Source organism: Urocitellus parryii, chromosome 8 (assembly GCF_045843805.1).
Source record: "Urocitellus parryii isolate mUroPar1 chromosome 8, mUroPar1.hap1, whole genome shotgun sequence".
Classification (NCBI taxonomy): domain Eukaryota; kingdom Metazoa; phylum Chordata; class Mammalia; order Rodentia; family Sciuridae; genus Urocitellus; species Urocitellus parryii.
Genome location: NC_135538.1, coordinates 35,893,182 through 35,916,083, shown reverse-complemented (window position 1 = coordinate 35,916,083; position 22,902 = coordinate 35,893,182). Strand labels below are relative to the sequence as shown.

The 22,902-nt window shown below is 35.2% G+C and overlaps 1 protein-coding gene across 1 annotated transcript in view; it reads right to left on the bottom strand.

Annotated features, from left to right (window-relative positions):
• Positions 1-392: 392 nt before the first annotated feature.
• Positions 393-22,902, bottom strand: part of Themis (thymocyte selection associated) — a 180,543-nt gene continuing 158,033 nt past the window's right edge. Inside the window, exon 5 of the mRNA XM_026380986.2 lies at positions 393-524. Within this exon, the coding sequence (XP_026236771.2) occupies positions 393-524 (132 nt within the window). The remainder of the gene's footprint in view (positions 525-22,902) is intronic.

Genomic DNA, 22,902 nt, shown 5'->3' with positions numbered 1-22,902 from the left:
TGATGCTTTTTAAGATTTAAAAATCTCAATTATTTTAACCTCTTTTCAAGGCATGAATTTTTCTTTTTCATTCTTCTGGAAAGGATGTCAAGATATTATTTTCATGACAACACAAGCAATCTTAAAAGAAAATACCTCTTTACTAACAAAAAACATAAACGAGGGGGGAAAATTGGTAGTGGAAAACAATAGAGTCCCATCATTATTGTGAGTGTGTAGTGTCATGCTGCACTTAAAACTTCAGTGAGAATTTCAGGGCAAGGAAGACACTTTGGCTAAGCCATGTATTCCAAACAAAATGGTAGGAAGAAACTGTATATGGTGTGTCTTTTGTAGACAATTGAAACCACTATCTTGTAAGCTTAACTGACCTGTAGTAACATTGATGCTGACTATTGCCGGGATCCCTGCTTGCTCTTCTCTCTCTCCACATTGGCCAAATCATTCGGACAACCAACTGGTACTCTTGAATCCAGGCCAGCTTGATTTGAGTGAAGTTTCTTGGACACGTCTACATGGTGACTCTGAAATGACACAGGCCAGCGTGATTGATTTTACAAGTAAATTATCAGTCCAAAATAAATGTTTCCCAGAGATATGACAAGGATAAACACTTATCATATGGCAACTCATTTCTGTATGTCTTAAAAGAGAATAGTCTTATATGTCAAAGTAAGTTATAAATTATAAGTTCCTCAATATATTTTGATAGTTTAAGTGTAGAATTTTTAAGGCCATCTAAGTGACTAGAAGAAGTTGTTTGGCACAAAAAAAAAAAATCATTTTCAAAAACGTTTTTGTATGTGTTACTTTTTTCCTTATGAAGGCTTAGAAAATATTTTTAATTTAGAGCATTTTAACTGGTTTTATTTTTATAGTTAAATAATACAGACCTTGTTATATATTACATATTGTTTAACGAAGAGTGGGTATCATTTCTGTATTATCTGTACTCTTTACATAAAATATAACATCTATTTGAAATTTACATATATTTTTATCAGCATCTTGAAAAGCTGAGAAACTCTTCTAGTCAACTTAAGAATAATAATTCATTGCATAAATCAATTATATTGTATAAATGAATTATTAAGGCACAGTATCAATGGCCCCTATAACTCATCTCACACATAAAAGATGTCATAGTGCTTGACATTCCACTGACATATTTTATACTTTAAAAGGATCATCAGATAGGAAGACCTAAATAAGAAATACATTTGATTCATACCCAGATTCAGACTAGAAGAATATCAGTTTGAATGTAATTACAAAATATTTGAAGATTCATAGTCAAAATTAGCCACATCAATTTTGGCCATTTACATTAGTTTGTCTCACTAAAGGATAGAATAATGAGCAACTTTTCTCTAAAGTTCCTTCTACCGAATAGTATAGCATTAAATTAATTAAAGATTGATTGTATAAAATCAAAGGCTTTTAAAGCTTGGAAAGGGCAAATAAGGAAATTAGAGTTCAGTGTGATTAAATAATTCACCCGTATTAGCAAAATGAATAGTGTCAAGCCTCAGGGATTTGTCTCCTGACCCTTAGTATGGTGCTTTTTTGTCATCCTATGATTGATCTGCTGAGTTTTTCCCTGCAGGGGACTGGTTGCACTGATGGGCCCAATTCTCTACTGTCTGTATCCATGTCCTTTACATGAAATTTTGCAGAGCCATTTAAATCTGGGTTTTATCTTGTCCATTGGCTTCTTCTGGACCAACAGCATATTTACTGAAATGGAGGCTTAAGAGATGCTTGCACAATTTGTTTTGCTCATGCTTATATTTCCACTAGGCCATGAGAACGTGACCTGTGTAGATTAGCCTGCTGGAGGCTGAGTGTGAGATGGAGTGGGGTTAGGTTATCAGTTGCCCAACATGAGGCAACTGGCAGCCAGAGGAGCCTAGACATTTTGAAACTAGACATTTTGAATCAGGATAGAGTCCTATTACCCTGGTGTTGAAGACTGAACACCCAGGAAATGCCAAGGCAAGAGCAAAAAGTTTAATTTAAAGAATAGAAGAGAGAGCGAGAGCCAGAGTGAGAGCAACCTCTGGAGAGGTGGTAGTGCAGAGCTGGTGCCTGAGAGAGTAGGGGTGTCTTGCCCAGATTTCAGGTTTCCCTTCTTCTAATGCCCCCTCCTCCCATTCCACCTGCTTGGTGACCAGAAGGACAGGAAAAAAAGCCAATCAGAGAATGGTTCTCCCTATTTTCCATATCTGCCCAAAATGGCAGAAAAGGAGCCACCCAAAGGGTATTCATTAACAACTGCTTGCTGGGAGGAACAATTCCCTAGTGACCTTGGTAAAAGGTGAGGAGAAGGGAGAGAAGTGTTCTGGAGGTATTAACATTCCATATCCTTTTTTTTAAAAAAAAGTTATTCATTTATTTACTCATTCATTCATTCATTCTAATTAGATATATATGATAGCAGAACTGCACCAGCTCTCATCTTCCCTGGCCTGACCCTATCACCTATCTACACTTTGTTCAAAATTTGAGCAAAACCTATCCAGTTCACCTGAAACCAGCTCAGTTTGGCTAAACCTGGCTAAAACACAATCTCATGAACTAAGTGTATTTTGGGCTTGTATGTCATTAAGTCTTTTTGGTGGCCATCCAGGATTGTGTGATAGTAGATAATTGGTGCATTCAACAACCCAATTATCTATATTTTCTCAAGACACTGGGTGTGATATGAGAACGCAAATATAAAAGTGACCTAGTTTCAGACTCTAATTTGTTAAAATAAAATTTCTTAAGTTGTTTAAGCAGAGAATTAAAATAAGAGTATGGTAAATCATTTGTACATAATTCCCAAATTCTTTTTCTAATGATAATGTGTCCTAGTGATATTACCAGGACAAGTCAGAAGATCAGAGTTTGAACGCTGATATCAACTAGAATTAAATCACCACACTTGTTTACATTTGACTTATCCACAGCCAGTGAAAAGGTCTATCAGCCAGTATGACTTTTAAAATATATTGTCAGGCATACATTATCACACAAGTTTTGAAGAAAAATGGATTCAACCAACATTTAAGTATCCTCCTGATTTTGAATTAGATATCTTTGGAAAATGTATTAGTTTCAAGCTATTAGGTATTAAATCATAGTTTCTTAGTATTGAGAAATAAACTAAAGAAGGAATGTACTTAATGACTTTTCATATCAAATTCAAGTAATAACATTACAACATTGAGGGGAAATCTAACAGTTCATATAAATTATGCATCTTACATTTCATAAAGCAATGAAGAAATACTGAATTCTAAAAAGTTCTTAAACCCTTTGTCATGAAAGCCCAGTGAGAGAAAATAAGCACTTGGTCGAAATGGGTCAGTTATTACAAAGGTCCTGTGCTTCATGGTACAAACCTCTGGCAGATTAGACATTTTAAAAAGATATTAACATTTCAGACATTAAGAACTCCTCTTTGCTGGAAGCAGTCCCCACACTGGAGTCTCTGCTCATCAAGCCCTGTCAGATTACCCAGCCATTTCTTTGCTTTATGTATTATATCCAGGCTCCTGTGACCTAAAGGGAGGTAGCTTTCTCTCAAGCTAGAAACCCTTTCAAATTTTTCATCTTGTTTACCTCCTCAGCCTCTCCTTCCACTTCCGTGCATCTCCACATCATACTGAAACATTTATTTTCTGTTACAGTAAAATTCTCTCAGTGCTCCATTCTTCATTGCTCTGTGCCTTTCATTAACTCCCAACTCTCTCCCTTCTCTCACCTCTTTCCTAGTGCTCAGATTCTTCCACTGTGCCTTTAGAACTTTGTCCTGTGGTTTTCAACCTTCACTGACTATTCCACTTTCAGAACATTGTTTCTCCCTAATTGGCTAAATCCCTATTCTCCATTGAAGACATCACTTGTCTTGCAAGTGAGGATGACTACTTATTCTTTTACATCCTGGTTATCCTCAGGTTCATGCTCTCCTTGTCCTGAGTGCTAGCCATTGCATCCTTACCTCCTTGCTGAATTGATATCCCCATCATGTTAGTCAGTGACAAAATACCTGAGAAAAATCAGGTATAAAGAGAAAAATGGTTTTGAGACCACAGTTTTGGAGGTTTCCGTCTGTGATCAAAGGGTCCTGTTGTTTTTTGGGCCTGTGGTTCAGAAGTACATCATGGTAGGAGAACATGGAGGAGGAAGCCTATTAACCTTTTGGTCCAGACACAAAATAGAGAAAAAAAGACTGGCATCCTGCAATCCCCTTTGAGGGCATGTCTTCAATGATCTAAAACCTCCCACTAGATGTCACTTCTTAAATGTTCCCACCACTTTCCAATGGCACCAAACTGAGGACCAACTCTTTAACCCATGAGCCTTTATGGAGACATTCAATACTCAAATTATACCACCACCATCTAGCTGTGCACCATCTCTCTTCTTGTTGGTATCATCTGTCTACTAATCTCTACTCATCATGCATCCTTCATAAAAACACTTTGGCAACCACATTATTGCTGTCCCTTTTAGCTTCAGTGTAGCCATAATTCTAGATGACATCTACATATATATAAGTATCTTTTCAATACTCCAATTGGATCTCCTTATTGCAAATGAACTTTTAATTTCTTTACCTCAGCCTTCCACTACCAAAGTCACATGTAAAATTTTTCGTCACCTTAAATGTTTCAAACCCCCAAATTACGAAATGGCCATCTCCTATTCTCACTTATTTTCTCAACTCCAGACAAATATCCTATCTCTAAGACAGCTTTGTCCATGACTTCATTGAGACCTGAGATCCACCGATCCCCCTACATTCTCCCTATGAATTGGGCTCTTGCTCTTTTTTTCCCTTTCCTTCTCTAACCAGCATCCATTCCAGTTCAAAAACTTCAGTTTGGCCTATAACCTGTCAGAATTTATCTTGTTGTGTCCCAACAGCATCTGACATGTCTAGTTACTCCCTCTCCTGGGTCTCTGATGTTCTTCTTCCTATCACTTGGAGTACTCATTCTTCTTTGCTGGACCAATCACTTATCTAAATATTGAGTGCTAAGCATTCTCGGGGTATTGTTATTTAAATAGTTTTCTCTTTATCATCCCTAGGGAAATTTAACAATGCCATAGTTTAATTAATCATCTACATGTTTATGACTCTAGAGTGGCGATCTCCCTTATTATGAAATAGGATGAGGGTGAAACGCCATGGTAAATATTCTGAACTCCAACTTTAATGTACTTTCCTCTCCACAGTTCTACCCATCTCTTCCTTCCTGTCTGAAGGTTTGGGTATTCCATTCTCCTGGAATATTCTTTAACTATTTTCCCTTAATTTTACTAAATCTTGAGTTTCTGCAAGTTTTCTCTTACCTTATAAATTTTAGACAGAACTCTATTTTCTATTTGAGTATCTTGTACTTCTACTATGATGCAATTTTCACAATTATAATCAAATAATACCTGGTTTCATGTTTAATATATCTCTCCCTAATTAAAATATGAACACCCCTTGAAAGTAAGGACTATGCTTACACTATCTACTCTCCTCATTTTTTAATTTGAGTGTCCTAACAGTTATAGGTTTTAAATAACTACACATTAAGTAGATGGATAAATCCATGAATCATGTGTGAACTTCATTTCTATGATGCATTTTTTAGCCACATATCAGTGATTGCTGTGTAGTCACACATTATACACAAAAACAAAGTTGTGTTATATCAAAAAAGCATTCCTAACAGTACTACTTACTGTATAAATGAAAGGCATATATGTTTGAAGATGTTTTATCTGTAAAAATACATATTTCAAATCCTGTATTTTTAAATAAACTTATTAGTGTAATCACTGCAAACATTATAATTATATAATGCCCCATACATCTTTGATTCAAATCAGATTGACCAACTATCAATGGCAGTTATAAATCACAATAATTATTATGTTAGAAAAAGTGAGAATTGAGAATTAATAGTGTTCTCACAGTAGCCCTAGACATGAGAAAGTGTCCTGACAACAATTGAAGAAATAAAAGTATCAGTCACTGGTTTGATGTCAAGTCTTCAACCTGCAGGTAGGGTCCACAGGAAATTGATAAAGTATGTACAAAGAATGGATGGGAACATGGATAAATCTGAACTGGCTTTTGCAATCATTCTATAGTTGTACTCCAAAATTGAATTCTGTGTAGTTTCCATTTAAGTAATCATTAGAAATGAGTTTTTAGGGTATTGCAAATATAAAATGGCTATTAAATTATTTTTATGTTATTATTGGTTTATAGTTTCCATGTTGTTTTAGTGTTTCCATCAAATAATAATACAACTACAAAGTACTAAATGTATATCTCATAAACAAAGAAAGGAACAAATGAACATCACCCCCAAAATATGTTAATTTACATATCCATTAAAAAGAATCAAAGGATTTCCCCCAAATATTATATCTAAGGTGATTTTGTCGGATAAAAATCATTTTTCCAAACATTTTTTTTGGAAGTTCCTAGTCCACGATGATATTCTTTGTGTCTCTTCTCTCCAAAGACCAGTAGGCTTGCTTTTCCTGAGAAAGCTATGCAGGACCTTTCTTGGGCAGGGATGAAATATTGTTCATATTTAAAACAAAATGAAGTGTCCCAGATAATGTACCTTCCTTTTTACTTTGTAAAAATGCAATCATCTTCTAACTGACTATAAAAAGGAACATCCTTCTTTGCTTATAGAAACAACTGTTCCATGGTCTATACTTTTTCACTTCAGAAAGTAAATTTAAGTGATAGTTCAGAAAAAATTTCAAGTGACATTTGAAGACATTTTTCATTAACTTTCCAAGAACTAAATTTGATTTAAAACAAAATTAATAGCCATAATTCAGAGATTATACATTACATTAAAGTAAAGAAGGATCAAAAAGGAATCATAAGTAATATAGGCTTGTTGGGCATATTTAAAGTATCATTCCAAAAGAAAATGCACTCCTTTACATAATGTGTCTTCACTGTGTGTGTGTGTGTGTGTGTGTGTGTGTGTGTGTAGGAGGTGGTCTCTTCTTTTGTAGTTGTGATGTGGTTAAATTACCATAAATAATTTAATAACTTAGAAGACCATTGAGTTGTTTAAAGAAAAAATAAAAAAAAACTTAGTGAGCACACACAATTATGTGTCATTTGTATTCTACTATGTCTTGTGCATATATATGTGTGTATTCTCTATTGTTATAGGATTGAGTGGCCATAAATAATTTATAAGATGAGCAAGTGATTTATAAAAACACAAGAAATTTCTCATTGTGCATTATGAAGATCCAATTTAATGGAGGCTGATTTTTTTTGAGTTAAGTATTTAAACAAGCAAGAATGTAAACTGCAAAAGTGATCTAAATCTGATCATCCACAAAGTCCTATCTTTCAGACAGTATTCTCATGTTTCATATAATTATCCATATATACTCTTAAACTGTCTTCTTTGCACAGAACAAATTATTCTTTACATCAATTAAAAGACAGTGCTTTGGAGCTTGCTCTACCAGATTCCGAAGACACACCGTCTCTTGACACCTCTCCTGTTTTCTGCAGCCTTATGTTGTTTTTAGAAGCTTTGCTCAGGCTTGTATTTTTAGGTGTCACTTCATCAGCCCGTTAGAATCATATCCAGTTCTTTTCTTCTCCCCAGAGCTTTAGAATGTGGCCCTCTCCCATGAAACTGCTTGCTGATTTCATTCACCCTTCTCAGGAAGTGTTCCTCACCCACTAACTGTGAACATCTTCAAATGGACCTTGCTGGCTGAACTCTACTCTGGTGGTGGATCAGGGACTTCACCAGAAGTACAGGCATAGACATGTGATTGGATACGAGACATCTTTGAGCCCAATTGTGGTTGCCAGATGGTACAGACCTATCTTTCTTCTGCCTATTCCAAGTATCAGCACAAAGTCAGATGTATGAAAGAGCTTGGGTTTCTATGTTCCCTGCCCTTTTCCTTGGCTCATAGAAGTGGCAGTAGGTCTATCAGAAAGAAAGATGCTTGGATAAGGGAAGTTTTGGAGCAAGGTGGTAGGTAAATAAGATCCTCTGGTATCTCTTCCCACAGACAAACTAGGTCAAACATCTATTGTTATACCAAGGGCTAAGGATATCAGGTGAGAGACCACTCACTGGGCTGCTGTTAGTGTAACAAATGTATTGAAGAAGCCCCAACTCCAAGCAGCCCAGGATGAAAAGAGGCACCTCCCCCCAAGACATGAAAAAGAGAATTAAGTCAGGGCCTTAGATCTGAAACCTAGTACCAGGCCCCTGGAGGAGAAATCTAGTGCTGGAAAAAGTCCTATAACCGGCCAATACTTGCAGACTGAGCCCCTGGAATTGTCTTATGCTGGAGGACTGATAGCTTCTAACACTCTTCCCCCAAACTTAGATGTCAGAGTTAGGTATGTAACTGCTATTGCTGGGGAGCAGAGCACAGAAGCTAACACAGGCCTCTGTCTCAAAGTCAAGGGTCAAGCCCAACACAGTGAGACCCAGTACCTGGTACAAAATGTAAGTAGCCATGTAAGGAGACCAGAATTCACAAAGCCTCTTGACAGGCTTAACATCAAGTACAGACCTATGCACTGGCAGGAAGACACAAGGCTTGCTGAACTTGGAGCAGGCCTGGAGCAAACCCACTATCCTCCTGATACCATGCAGGATTCTGTAGCTGAGACTCATGGACAGCTCAGGTTAGCATCAACTTTGATTGTAAAGGGACTGTCTCTATCACCAGCTGCCAACCTCATGCAGCATAGCTGTTGAAGTCTAACCCTGGGTAGATCCCCAAAGCCTCCAGCCCTAGATCTGCCTGTGGATAGGGCCTCCAGAATAGCTCCAAATATAATTCCACTCCAGTTATCATCACCTGTGGCTGGTTTTAGTAGTTTTGGGCCATGAGTCCATATTAGAAACAGACAGCCTAAGGCAGCCTTGGTTCTAAGATAGTGTTATGCTGGTATTAATGGGCCATGGGCTCATGTTTTTACATAACTTGACAGTTTCAGTGTCCATAGATGACATAGATGCTTAGGTTTGGTGTTTTCACAGTGACTCGTTTCAGATCTATTCCAAATCCTACAGTTTCTGACCACAAGCTGGTAACTATAGACATGGCATTTGGACCAATGGTGACACCAGAGAGAGGCTTAAATGGAAAGAATACTATCACTAGCTAGGTACTCTCCTATTTCTTTCTGAATAATACACCAACACTGTATTTGGAAATAACCTGCGCTTGGATTTCCCTCTGGGACTGAAACAGTGGCAACATACAACAGCTAACTCCTGGGTCTTGGTGACATCTGGTGCTGAAATACTGAAAGTGACAACAGTATCAATGATAGTAATCATCTTGCTCAGAATTTATGGGAGCAAGGTGATGCAAGGGCGTTTCTATATACACAAATCAATAAACATAACACCATATCAACAGAGGGAGGAACAAAAACCACATGTTCTTCTCAATTGATTCAGAAAAGTCGTTCAATAAAATTAAATGTTCCTACATGATAAAAACACTGAACAAATTTGCAAACAAGGAACAAACCTCAACATAACAAAGTCCATTTGTATTAAGCCAGTAACTAACATTATATTGAATAGGAAAACTGAAAGCTTTCTCTCTAAGATCCAGAACAAGACCACTACTCTTATTAAACATACTGCTGGGAAGCCTAGGAAGATCAATTAGACAAGAGAAAGAAATGAAAAACATGTAAATAGGAAAACAGGTCCAATTGTCACTGTTTGCAGATGACATGACATTTGATATTAGAAATCCCCCATATTGCTACAAGAGTCTGTTAATACCAATAAATGTTTCCAGCAAAGTTGTAGCATATAAAATGAATATAAAAAATTAGTAGTGTTGTTATATTCCAATAGCAAATTATCTGAAATGGAAATCAAGGAAATAATCCCATTTATATTAACCACAATAAAACCAAGAAAATAATACCTTAGAAACAAATTAAACCAAAGACGTGAAAATAAAAGTTATAAAGCACTGATAAAAGAAATTTAAGAGGACACAAAGTGGAAAGATATCCCACTTTTATGGATTGGATGAATTAGTACTGGTAAAATATCTACACTATCCAAAGCAATTTATAGATTCAATGAAATCCCTATAGAAATACCAATGGCATTCTTCATGAAGCTAGAAAACACAATACTGAAATTTATGTGGAACTATAAAATAACTCAAATGGCCAAAATAAACAAAGCATGGGGCCTTGTACTGTCTACCTTGAAAACATACTACAAAGCTATGGTCCTTAAAACAGCATGTCACTGGTATAAAAACAGACATATGGACCAATGGACAGAAAAAAGAACCTAGGAATAAACCCACATTATCTATTGTCAATTGAATCTTGACAAAGGTGCTGCAAACACATCAGAGAATGACAGTTTTTTCAATAAACAGTGTTGGAGTAATTGGATATCCTTATACAGAAGAATGAAACTAGATGCCTATCTTTTGTCAATTATGAAGATCAACTCAAAATGGATTAAAGATTTAAGAAAGATAAGACCCAAAACAATGTAACTACTAGAAAAAAACACAGGGGAAATTCTTGAGGACATTGAAATGGACAAGGAGTTTTTTGGCAACAGGAAACAAAAGGAAAAATAGACAAGGTATTATATCAAACTAAAAAGCTTTTGCACAGCAAAGGAAATAATCAATGCAGTGCATAGACCATCAAAAAAAAATTAAAATCACTAAAAAATGATGTCTCTATTTCCCTGGTTGCCCTGATAAGATATGACAAGCCTCATATCCTAGTCCTTCAAGGACATCCTCTGCCTTCTAGAATGGCTAGGACTACATCCAAGAAAAACGATTCTTCTAGGATTCAGAATCTTATCACATATCATCATCTATCAACAATCTTACCATTTCTCCAGGAAAGAAGTTCTTCATTTACTATTAAGACTATTTTAAATTTTCACTTTCAAGGACATATTTTAAGAATACATTATGTATTCAAATGAGATATTTTTGCCAGCACTCATATTTCACTTATATAATTCAGCTGCATCTTCTATTTCCATGTTGAAACTGGGAAGAGAATAATTTGATTCCTAGAATTCCCACCACTTTTATTTAATGTTGATTTGATTACCCTCTTAGGAAAAATTTTTAGCTCATGGATACAGGAAGAAATTAATATAATTATATACTTTTATGATAAAAAAGTATAATATTTTTTGCCTATGGTACTCTGGTGGAGACTTCACCACCTTTTATTAAACTCAATTAATTCTTGCTACTCTAATGCTTTATGAATTCAACCAAAGTGAAATGGGCATTTGAAGTAAATGTTTAGTCGAGACTTTTTTTTTTTAAGTGAGGCCTCAACAGTTAAGTAACTTAGACATTGTTGATATAATTTTCATTATAAAGGGGATACATGAGAAACCCTGCTGCCTTCAAAAACAACCCCATCCCTCCAGACACTGGACAAGCATGAAAAAGAATTTGCTGTTTTAGAACTAAACTGGCAAATGCCTTCCCTGTAAAATAACAAGGTCAGCTTGTTTTAAGTGTTGATATTATGAAAACTGGAGTAGCTCTTTGGGCATAGATAAATCTTCCTTTTTTTCCCCTTATTTTGCCTTCCAGCAAATATACAAGTAATTCATTTGCATGGTTATTGTTATAACTTTAACAGCTCCTGTTTTAATGGGAAAATCATAACTCTCAAATTGTGTGAAGGTAATCTGTGGCCAAAGGGCAGAAAAATAATCTTATTTTGAGTTACAGAAGCAGGAATTACAATGGAATAAACTATGCACCACATTTTTTGGTTAGATTAGTTTTTGTTGGAATTAATTTTGAATTAAGGGGCATAAGAATAGCATTTGAGCAGTCTCCAGAGAACAGTACTTGCTGTAGATGGCAGATGGGAACTGTGGTATGCTATATAATAGATCTGTATCTAAGAAAATTATTCTAAATTTATTTATTAAAAATCACATTTTAAATTATCTTAACCTTCTGTACATTAACATATGACCTTTCACTTGAGTTCAGAAAGTATACATTCTGGCAACTTGATTTAAAACATTGCCATGTTGTTATTCAAACTGGAAAAAAATTTAAAATTGTTTTAATTAGTTACACATGACAGTAGAATGGATTTATACACTTTGATATGTCATTTATAAATGGGGTATAATTTCTTGTTTTTTCTGATTGTACATGTTGTAGAATCACATTGGTCCTGCAGTCATATATGTACATAAGGTAGAAACAATTTTGATAAATATGAGTCCTCGTAATATTTCTTTGAACATTTAGGTTATATGACATACTAAAGGCATACTTGCAACTAAAGTGTTGCTAAAATATAAAAAGCTCAGTTGGGCATGGTGGTACATACCAGTAGTAATCTCAACTGCTTGGGAGACTAAAGCATGATGATTACAAGTTCAAGGCCAGCCTGTATAACTCGAATGTATCTTACTGGTAGATTACTTTCCTATCAAGCTTAAGGCCCTGGGATCAACCCATAGTATCAAAATGTTTATCTATTTATCTATCTATCTACACACACATATATGCATATACATATATATGTATATATCTATATACATATATACATATGTGTGTATGTATATATAGAGAGAGATTAAAAATGAATTTAACTTAAGGTGAAAAATTTTAAAAATAAAATAAAAATAAAAAGGGAATCAGACATAGGTCCCTGAGTCAGAAAAGGTCAGAAGAGCAGCTTTTATGGAAAAGGGTTTCAAAGAAATGTCAGGATTGAGCTAAGGTGAGGAGTGGGAGAGCAGATTTCAAGGATCTCTTTCTATGTTTGGCTCTTGTTCACAACAGCATGTTGTATATCTTTGCTCATAATGCCCTCTTCTGCTCATCTCTCCACTTAACATCCCTCTCCCAATATGGCATCAAAGGATCCTAATATTCACACATCTATTTAGCTTTTTTCTTCATCTTTGTTAACCTCTTATAAGTATAATCAAGACTTGGACTTTATTGTCTCTCAGAAGTTTTCCATCCTCAAGATCTTGGGTTTTAGCATTCTTCTGTGCTCACACTTGCTATTACTAACCCTGTTCTTCCATCTCATTCTTCAATTCATTTTGGCCAATGGGTCTCCTTGCCTCACTGACCTCAAGTCAAGTCTAGGGGTCCTTAGATTCTGTATGTTATCAGCTTGCTTTCTGTGTTTATGAGATCCTCACTGTCCATTTTTTTCTATTTTCTTTACCAGTCCCTAAAAATGTCTTTTTCTTTTCTCACCTATCCTAGAAAGTCTTTAAAGTTTTCAAGAGGAGAGGTTTTATAGATTGCACACTGTTTCCAGAAATGAAGGCATATAACATTGGAAATATTCCAAACCATCATCCTCAATACATTCTCTACAGGATGGTTCTTTTTCTACAGTTATTTTTGTCCTATTTTAATTAAATGATCAGCTCAGGTGTGTTTGTATATGTTCCTGGCTACTGACAGATACTTATCACAGATTAGGTAAGCAAATTTATTAAATAAATCTTAGTGCTAATACATCTTTACTTTTGGAAAAAGTGTTTTGTCAGGAGATAATCAGGAAATCTTTAAATAGTGAGAAAGAGTGGCAAAATTTCTGCATGTCACAAAGTAACATGAGGATTTTTGCTGTTTTATACTTTTGTTTTTATACATTAATTACATTCAGAACTTCGTCAACTCATGGTTACAATTTCTTTGCTGTTGTGACTAGTTTATAAAGACATTGGGAAAGCATTTCATAGGTAGATTCATCTCTTTAGTGTTTCTTTAGGATCACTTTTAAAAATTCTAAGCAATCCAGTAGCTCTATCAGTGGTTATATTTACTCAGTTCATCCATAAAACAATGCTTTCATTGAAGAAGTTATTAAGGGTAGAATAATGTCTTAATGCATAAAAATACTCCTTTATATATTTTGTTATTGAAACACAACCTAGCAATTATAATGGACAGATGTCAGGAAAAAAAAACTGATCTCTCATGTGACTTTATAGAAAATTTCCCTCAGTTATTTTTTCATACAAATAATAACAAAAAATAACATTTATTTGAGTGTAGCAAGTGTCAAGCACTCTTCTAAGCCTATCACATACATTAGCATATTGAAGTCTTCAATATTTTTCTGAGCATCTTCCAAGAGTATTTAAAATATGGTTTTAATTTGTCACCATATCACTTCTTTTTATTGTTTTAGCTAGCAAGAAACAGTATGTTTAATAATATCTAACTCTTTCTTCATTACTATTAAAAATACCCCAAAGAGTTAACATTAATTTTAGTGAATTTTAAATGTAATGACATAGTGGATTGAATTTAACAATTTAAACAGTACTGAAAAATTATAGATAATTATCTTCATATTCTTATTGCTTAGTTTTAAAATATATTGTTAATCATGATAGCTTCATTTTCTCAGTGAATAATATTACATAATACAGAAGAAAATATGGTGAAGTTCATTGTCACTCAGTGTGTTTGTAAATCTTCATTTCCATCTTCTTTATAATTACATGACATCTTGATAGGCATGACTAGTTCCTCTTTGTTCCCTCCTAACGTGACTGATAGAGAAATATTAGAAGTGTGAAAACTATCAATTCTATTTTTTCAAAAAACTGTTTTCTTTTGTCTACATTATAAGTACAATAATATAATAAATATGTTTACCACAATATACAATACTTACAGAGAAATACACAAAGAAAGGACATAGCTCAATAATTTCATACAAATGAAAGGAACCTATGAAACAGTTTCCCAGATCAAGAAAGAAAATATTAATAGTCCCCAGATCTCTCTAATGGCTCAACCCAGTTGCACTTAGGATCTAGACAATGCAGCTACTCTATTGGTGGCTGTATTTAACCACTGACCCGATATCTAATATCATATCTTAGTTTGCTTTCCTATTTGACAACCTTTGTACATTTAGTTTATTCCATTTTGTTTTTTGCTTCTTTCTTTATGTCCATGATATACAGAATATTCTACTGTAGATATTTGTCTTTTCTAGTATTAAAGAAGATTTGAGTAATTCTGAATTTATAGCTAACATCAATGATACTGCTATGAATATTCATTCCTGTATGTGTCTTTATTTTTTTGCATAATTCTATTGGGTTGACATATGCACAATTTTCTGTAGGCATGTAATTGCTGGGTCATAGAGTATGTACATGCCCAACTGTAGTAGATAACTGCAAATAATAATTTCCCAGGAAAATACACTGAAACCAGGAGTGAATGGTATTATAGGATCTCCAAATCCTCGCTAAGACTTGGTACTATCAGTCTACTTAAAATTTTCAATGATTCTGAGATGCTGGTGTTATCTCACTGTGGTTTTAATTTGCATCTCCCAGAGAACTGAAGAGATTAAATTGTTTTTCATTGTTACATTGGTCATTGGAAGTACTTCTTATGAATATCTGCTGTTGTGATGTAACTATTCCAATGTTTCCCCATTTTCTCTATTGTGTTGTCTGTAATTTTGTTATTAATTGGTAAAAGTTCTTTATATAGTCTGAATATAAGTTCCTTTTAATATTTCTTATCTACTTGCAACTAGCTTCCTCCGTTTTGCCTTTTCTTTCTCTAAGTGGTGTCTTCAGTTTTAATGGTGCTTTCATCTAGGGGCTGTTCACAGTAATTTTTAAAATTGTCTATTTTTAAAGGTTTAATTTTATTTAAACTACAAAATATAATTTTCACACAACTTAACTGTGTTCATTGGATCTGTAGCAGAATATAATTCCCTGAAATCAAGGGTGCCACCATGTCTCTCTATGTGAGATCTATCTCAGCTTGAAAGACACCCAGTCTCTGGAAACAAAAACAAAATCCAGTAACCAGAACTGTCTGCCAATTTTGAGTTAATGTGATCATCTCCAGCTGCTAATTTTAATTCAAAGAAATAACCAGACATTTTGTAAATTTTGATGAAATGCACAAGTACTTCCTATGGAGTAGTCTTTCTAAAAACTCAAATTTGTATCTGTTAAGCCTCAAGATTTAACTATTGATTCACAGGAAATCAAGATAAAAGAACATCTTGGAAGGAAGGTATTCAGAGGAAAAGCAATCCTAGAACATATGATAACTAGAACATGTAGAATACGTTACATTTAGTAACCAGGAAAGAAACTGATATGAAGAAATTACGTGTGAAGTACACAGAGTCTTGGAATAAGTGTTTGGGAACAACATAGAACACTAAAATATCATCAATTAATTATAAGTTTCTACTTGAGTGACTGTACAATTGGCATTTCTGCTCCTGTTCACTGGCAACCATAGGAATATGATCAGTAAGATTCATGTTGTAGCAAACACTAAGGAACAAATCTAGTTCTTCCAGTATACTAGGAAAAAAAATGAAGAAAACCTATAAATTAAGAGACATAAAAACATATCATTCAATTGCAATAATTAACATTATTTTAGACCCTAATTCAAACTTTAGGAAAGCATTTATGAGATACCCAGGCAAATTTAAGCCTTTACCTGATACATAATGACTTGGAGGAATTTATTAACACAGTTATTTGTTTCTAAGCATCCCTACCTATGAGAGTCATCTGCTGAAGAATCTGCATCTGTAATTAAATGAAATGATGTCTGTTTCCACCTCCTCCTCCTCAAACATACACATACAACAACAGGGGTGAAGAGTAAGGAATATAGATGGACGAAACAAAATCAAAATTAATCTTCAGTGGACGGTTGATGAAGTCAGGGGCTGGTTTCCCAGAAGTGTGTCAAGCTATTCTCTCTTTGTGTGTATGCTTGAAACTTTACATAATAAAAAGTTAAAAATAGTTTGGCCTGAGACTTAAGAATAATGATATGCTACAATGTGAGTACACATAGAAACATACTGGATTTCAGGAAGTAGGCTAATGTTCTTAAATCTTAGGGTCAAGGGTGATGATCCCTATTAGGTTGAAAGGATATTTCTGGGTCACCTATAGTCTCAGAGGAGAACTTGAAAAATTCGACTTTCCTCTAAGAACTGCAATAGAAGCTACTATACAGACAGTTTGATGACCAAGATTGCAATATAACAATACTGTGCAAATAATGGCTGGGATTTTGCAACTGGCTTTCAAAAACATCTGAAAGATAATTAGAGACAGCACATGTTTCAGGCAAACCTGTAACAGAGTACAAGAACCTGCTAAAAAAGCAGAAGTTACCAATAGGCTAAAGAAAGAGACAGATAGATCCAGGATTGCACAATTACACTGTAAATCCCTAATAAATTGTAATACCGCAATTCTGAATCTTGGGCAGCAGCAAGGTAGGAGGATCCCTGAACCCCCCAAAAGGAGGAAAGTGTTTATATGCTTAGCTTTACATATAGGGGAGCTGCATCCAAACAGAATGTACCTGGCCTTTCTCAAATCATGAACATGTCCTACATTAGTTAAGCAGTTTGGGCATCAGCGGCTGGCGCAGCATGCTCCCTTTACAACTTTAATGACTTTGTTTGTGATATAGAGACTGGGATGTGTTCCAGAGTCACTTGGAGGGCAAAATGGTGGTTATGACCAAAAAGATTGTCCCATCAAGCTGGATCCCTATAGCATGCTATTAAATCTGTTTGAAATAGGTATGTTTGTCTTGAGAAAAAAAATTTAAAAAAAATTTTTAATCAGAAATTTTTGTAGCAACTTCAGCATTCCTTTGATTTTCCCATTAGATCTGAAGGGAGCAATACCTTTTAGTGAAAAGAAAACCCATCGCCAGCAGATGCCCTAAATGCACAGTGATCATTTCAGTTGAGCACAGACTATCTGTTAGGTGAAGATCTTCAAGTTATGTAGAACAAGTATTCTTTTTTACTCTTACTGTACTGAAAACATCTGTTTGTTGGTTTCAGTGATCATCTTTATAAATGAAATGAATTTTTTGCATTTCTATTATTATGTTATTCCAGAAATATTGGTGTATTTTCCCCCCAATATGAAAAATGTCTGGGATTTGTTAGACTTTAAATACAGGTGCACAGTGTTTTTAAAGTCCATACTGCAGATCATGAGAAGTACTTGGAAGAACAAGCCAGACAACTTTTCTATCAACGGAAACTGTGTCTAGCAGCTTTGGGCTGGGCTCAAGACCAGGAACAATCTGCTATGGATATTGAGAACTTTGGAAAGCCAAAAATGTCATTTTCCAGGGCAGTTCCTCTGAATCTGAGCATTAACTGGTGGTGAAGCTTTTCTCACCTAGGTAGCTGTGTGTCACTTGCTTTGGGACACAGAATATGGAGATTTATTTATGTAGTGCTAGTCAATGATTTTTTAAGGAATGCCAGAGAAATCATCTGGTCTGAGCTCTTTTTGAAAACTTTTAACCACAAATCCTGTAAGTATTTATTAAACCACTACATTAAGAAAACAGGAAAGGAGACCAGGCTGACACTATGTGCAGACGGACTGTTACCTGTTCTTCTGAAAGGAAGAAAAGGATATTGCTGAGACAGTTATCATTACTAGAAAGACTTTTTACCTACATAACAAGACAAATTTTATTCACCATACGTTTCCTCCCCTCATCCATCCAGAACTGGTACCTCCAAAAACTCCAATTCCTTTCTGCAGCTCAGGATACTACATTAGCTTCAATAATCTGACCCTCAAGTTTTATATTTTATGGGACTTCTGTACACAGCTATGTCATTGAATGTGGATTTACTTCTATTAACCTGTCTTACATGGATTAATGTGTTGCTTAGTCAAGGAACACAGAAGGGTAGAAGGGAGCAGTTTTTCCCTCACACACACCACTTATATAGACCTAGACTACCTGGGAGACTTTGCTAGGGGACCGAAATAGACCAGATTCTCCAGTGTGACCCATATCACCATCTATCATGGCACTTATTCTAGATTAATTACAGGGAGTTAAAGAGAGAAGAATGTTTGAGTTGTATTGTCTTTATCACCTATACCCAAAGTTCATGCTTGAGAAGAACATAAAATTTAGACATGTCATTTCTCTTTAGGTTTGTTATTAACTCATATTTTAGTCATATATTAAGAGAAAATTAATTTGTTATATGTATATATATATATATATATATATATATATATAATTTGTACATTAAATGGAGACACAAATTCAAACTGAAAAATTAATGACTATATAGTTGTCACCCACAACCACACCATCCCAGACTTCCTAATATGCTTCAACCCACTCCCATGTTGACTTTGGAGTGAGAAATTCCATAAGGTTGAGACTAATATTGATAAGGGACATTAAGAACTGAATATTTATTGATATGGTTTTATAATACCAAGAGTAACCTCAGGCTCATATAAGTGTTTTAAGTTCATTCGAATGTCTATACAAGTACATACTCTGTCATTATTATTCACCAAAGTGAAACCAGTTGACAGTGGAGTTGTAAGAGCCAAAGCTTATAAACAAATCAAGTCAAAAGAATGAGATGATATTCTCAAATGCAAAGCAAACTACATTCTAGACTCAATACCCATCCTTTTCAGATCTGTGTTTAGATTACTTTCATTAATTGCCATTTTATTTATTCCTCTATATTCTTTTATCTCCTAATGTGGTTGAATTTGAATTTTCCCTTAACCTTTTTCACAGTAAGAGGACTTATCTCAGGTTTTAAAAACTAGAAAATGGTGAGCAAGAAAAAACTGGATGGTCAAATAGAATAAAAGAAAAATACTTGTCAGCATGATGTTTGCAATATGTCAGAGGATATGTAAAACAGCAGAACAGAAAATAAGAAGGAATTTTTAAAATAATAATTATTGGCTATGAATGGAAATGTTGCCTATTTGATCCCTGTAGTGTTCGATTTCAGTTTTTATTCCACACTTGCCTTAAAAGTTGGGTAAACAAGTTGTAAACAAATGCTTAAGAGCAACGTGGAGTTTGACTTGTATTCTGGTAGTAACCTTATGTTCCCACCAGATGGCAATCGTCTCTAGCTCTAGGCAGCTACATTCCAGAAGCTTGCTGTTGTTCACTGCTGACAAATCAGTGACATGATATCTATGCACTCGGTTTGAATATGGGAAATCTGCCAGAGCTCTGTGGCTCTGGGATTAAATGTCGCTCATTTGAAAAGAGATTTCCATGGGCAGAGGTTTTTATTTTTTCTAGTCGTACATATATCTTCAGGACAAAGGCTATTTACATAAACTTCAGGCTTCTTCGGAGCCTCTCAGGATCACAGTTGGCACCTTCTCTTGATGTTGAAGACTCCAACAGGCTGGTAAAAGCACTAGTGAGTGTCTCAGAGTATTGTGTCTCTTAAAGCAGAGCCAACTAAGAAGTATTCAAATGCCACCCATTTCTCAAGTATTCTTATCAAATCTTAACTCCTTGAATATTTACCTAAAACATTTTCGTTTTCTTGGCAAAGAGCTATGTAAATACATTCACTTTTACTTTTTTAAAAAAAAATACATATGTCTCTGAGACATCTAAATAATGTGTCAGATTTCAGGATTTTACTCTCCACTTACATGGGTACAAATATAAGTTAAACTAATTCAAGAATAAAAGGCTTAACACAATGATCAGAAACATTTGCATTCAGGAATTCTAAGCAACAGAGAGTTCAACTCCCTTTACTGCTAAAGAGAACCTTCCTTGTTTTTTTTTTTTTTTTTTTTTTTTTTTTTTTTTTTAAGAGAGAGTGAGAGAGGAGAGAGAGAGAGAGAGAGAGAGAGAGAGAGAGAGAGAGAGAGAGAGAGAGAGAGAATTTTTTTTAATATTTATTTTTTAGTTCTCGGCGGACACAACATCTTTGTTGGTATGTGGTGCTGAGGATCAAACCCGGGTCGCACGCATACCAGGCGAGCGCGCTACCACTTGAGCCACATCCCCAGCCCACCTTCCTTGTTTTTTAACTTTTTTAAAAAAATTATTCGTCTAACAAACTGACATGGATCTGTATTAGTGAATTACTTTTTCTGTACAAGAATTCATACAGTCCTAGATGCTGTCTGTACTTTTTACAGGGAATAGACTGGGAAAGTTCTCACAGGATGCTTGTGTAGGACAAAAAGTGGGACTTGGGGCAAAGAGACTTCTCAGGGAAGGGCAGACTGTGACTTGGGGAGGGAGATCTGAGGTGGGGCTTTGTTCTTATCCCCTATGCTTTTTCCTATTCACACCTAGCAACAACAACCAAAAAAAAAAGAAAAGAAAAAAAAAAAAAAGCATAGCTGTTGAACACAATTATGAGTAAGTCCTCCCTTGCCACAGAGTCTCAATCTCTTCCCCCACCCCCATTCAACACAATAGAGCATGCTGCAAATCCAGAGACTGCAAATGTTTTTAATATGCATAATATAAAGGAAGTGTTAGAATTCAGTATAAATTTAAGTAAAATAAATACTCATTACCCAGAACTAAATTCACAGTCATCCACAGAGAATGGGACTGTAATCCAATTTCCAAATAATGTAGCATATGTGAATACAATCATGCATAGGAAAGAAACATTTTCTATGGATGGGGAATTAGGGACTACATTTTTTAGGTAAACAGTGCAACATGGAGAGACCATAGTGCAGTTTAGAAAACAGCAAGTTCTATCTTATTTCACTAGTAACGAGTTATAGGTTTTTCATATAAAATTAAAGTTGTCAATTTAACTCCTGATACCTCCTCTATAATTCATCCCATTGTCCACACAACAAATTCCAGATGACTGACTGCCCATGCATGACCTTGAAGATTATTCTACAACCACATTTTATGCCTTCCCTTCTATGCTTCACTTTGTAATTCCCTCGGTAAGCCCCTACTTTGCTAATTTGCATGTCCATTCTGCTGGACAGTGTTGTTCTAGCAGTGACTCAGCTTGCTCACCTTTGCAACTTTTATTGAGCCTTTAATATGTGTAAATAATTTATTAATCAAGTAGCTAGCCCATAAGTTTTCTAACTATGCTAATTCTGTAAAATTCCAAAATGCCCAGGAAATATATACCTGTTCATATTTCCTTGAGAAGTCCTGGAATCTTTGTGTATCATGTTAGTTTCCTTGGGCTATTCTAGCAAACTATCACCAAATGAGTGACATAAACAAAATTTATTCTCTAAAAGTTCTGAAGGTCAGAAGTTTATCACCCCTGGGCTGGTGGCTCCTCTGTTCTAACCCCTGCCTTCATATTTCCACTGACTTTTCTGGGACTGTGTCTCAATTCCTTCAGCTTCTCTCCTGCAAGGATATTGTGATGGTATTCCGGATTCACCAGTTATTTCATAGGAAACTCCTGTTCTCCAGATTTTGCCATACAAGGGAATATTCTAGAAGAATTGATAGAGAACATTTGGGAACTAAGTCAAAAGGAGAATAAGAAACCCAAGATGAAAACTGAATTCCACTTCCCTGGAACAAAAGAACTGAGAGACAGAGAGCAAGAGGAAACACAATGGGGCAAAAATTAATGAAAACCATTTCCAGCTGCCTCCAAGGACTAAGAAAAAAGGAAGACAGGCCAGTTGGAAGGAGACAGAGACCTTGTGAAACTGGAGGGCCTGGACCGACTACTTAATGCTGTTAATATAACAAAATGTCTCCAGCAGATAGAATAAAATGAGTTTTTTTTTTTAATGAATCTACAATCTGACATTTTGCCAATATTCTTGCATTCCAAAATTTCAATTTACTGATTATTAAAAAAAAAGATCAGTTTTTAATACCCTGAATTGCAGGGTTCACACAGCACATAAATATCCATTCTCTACAAGGCTTTTCTGATTGGCCACGATTCCCGTCAGTTTTCTCCAGTACCATTTCTGGCTGTACCCAAGGACAGGGTTGGAAAACAGTCAACGGAAAAGGAAGCCTTGAATCTTGAGAAAAGATGCCCCCTCT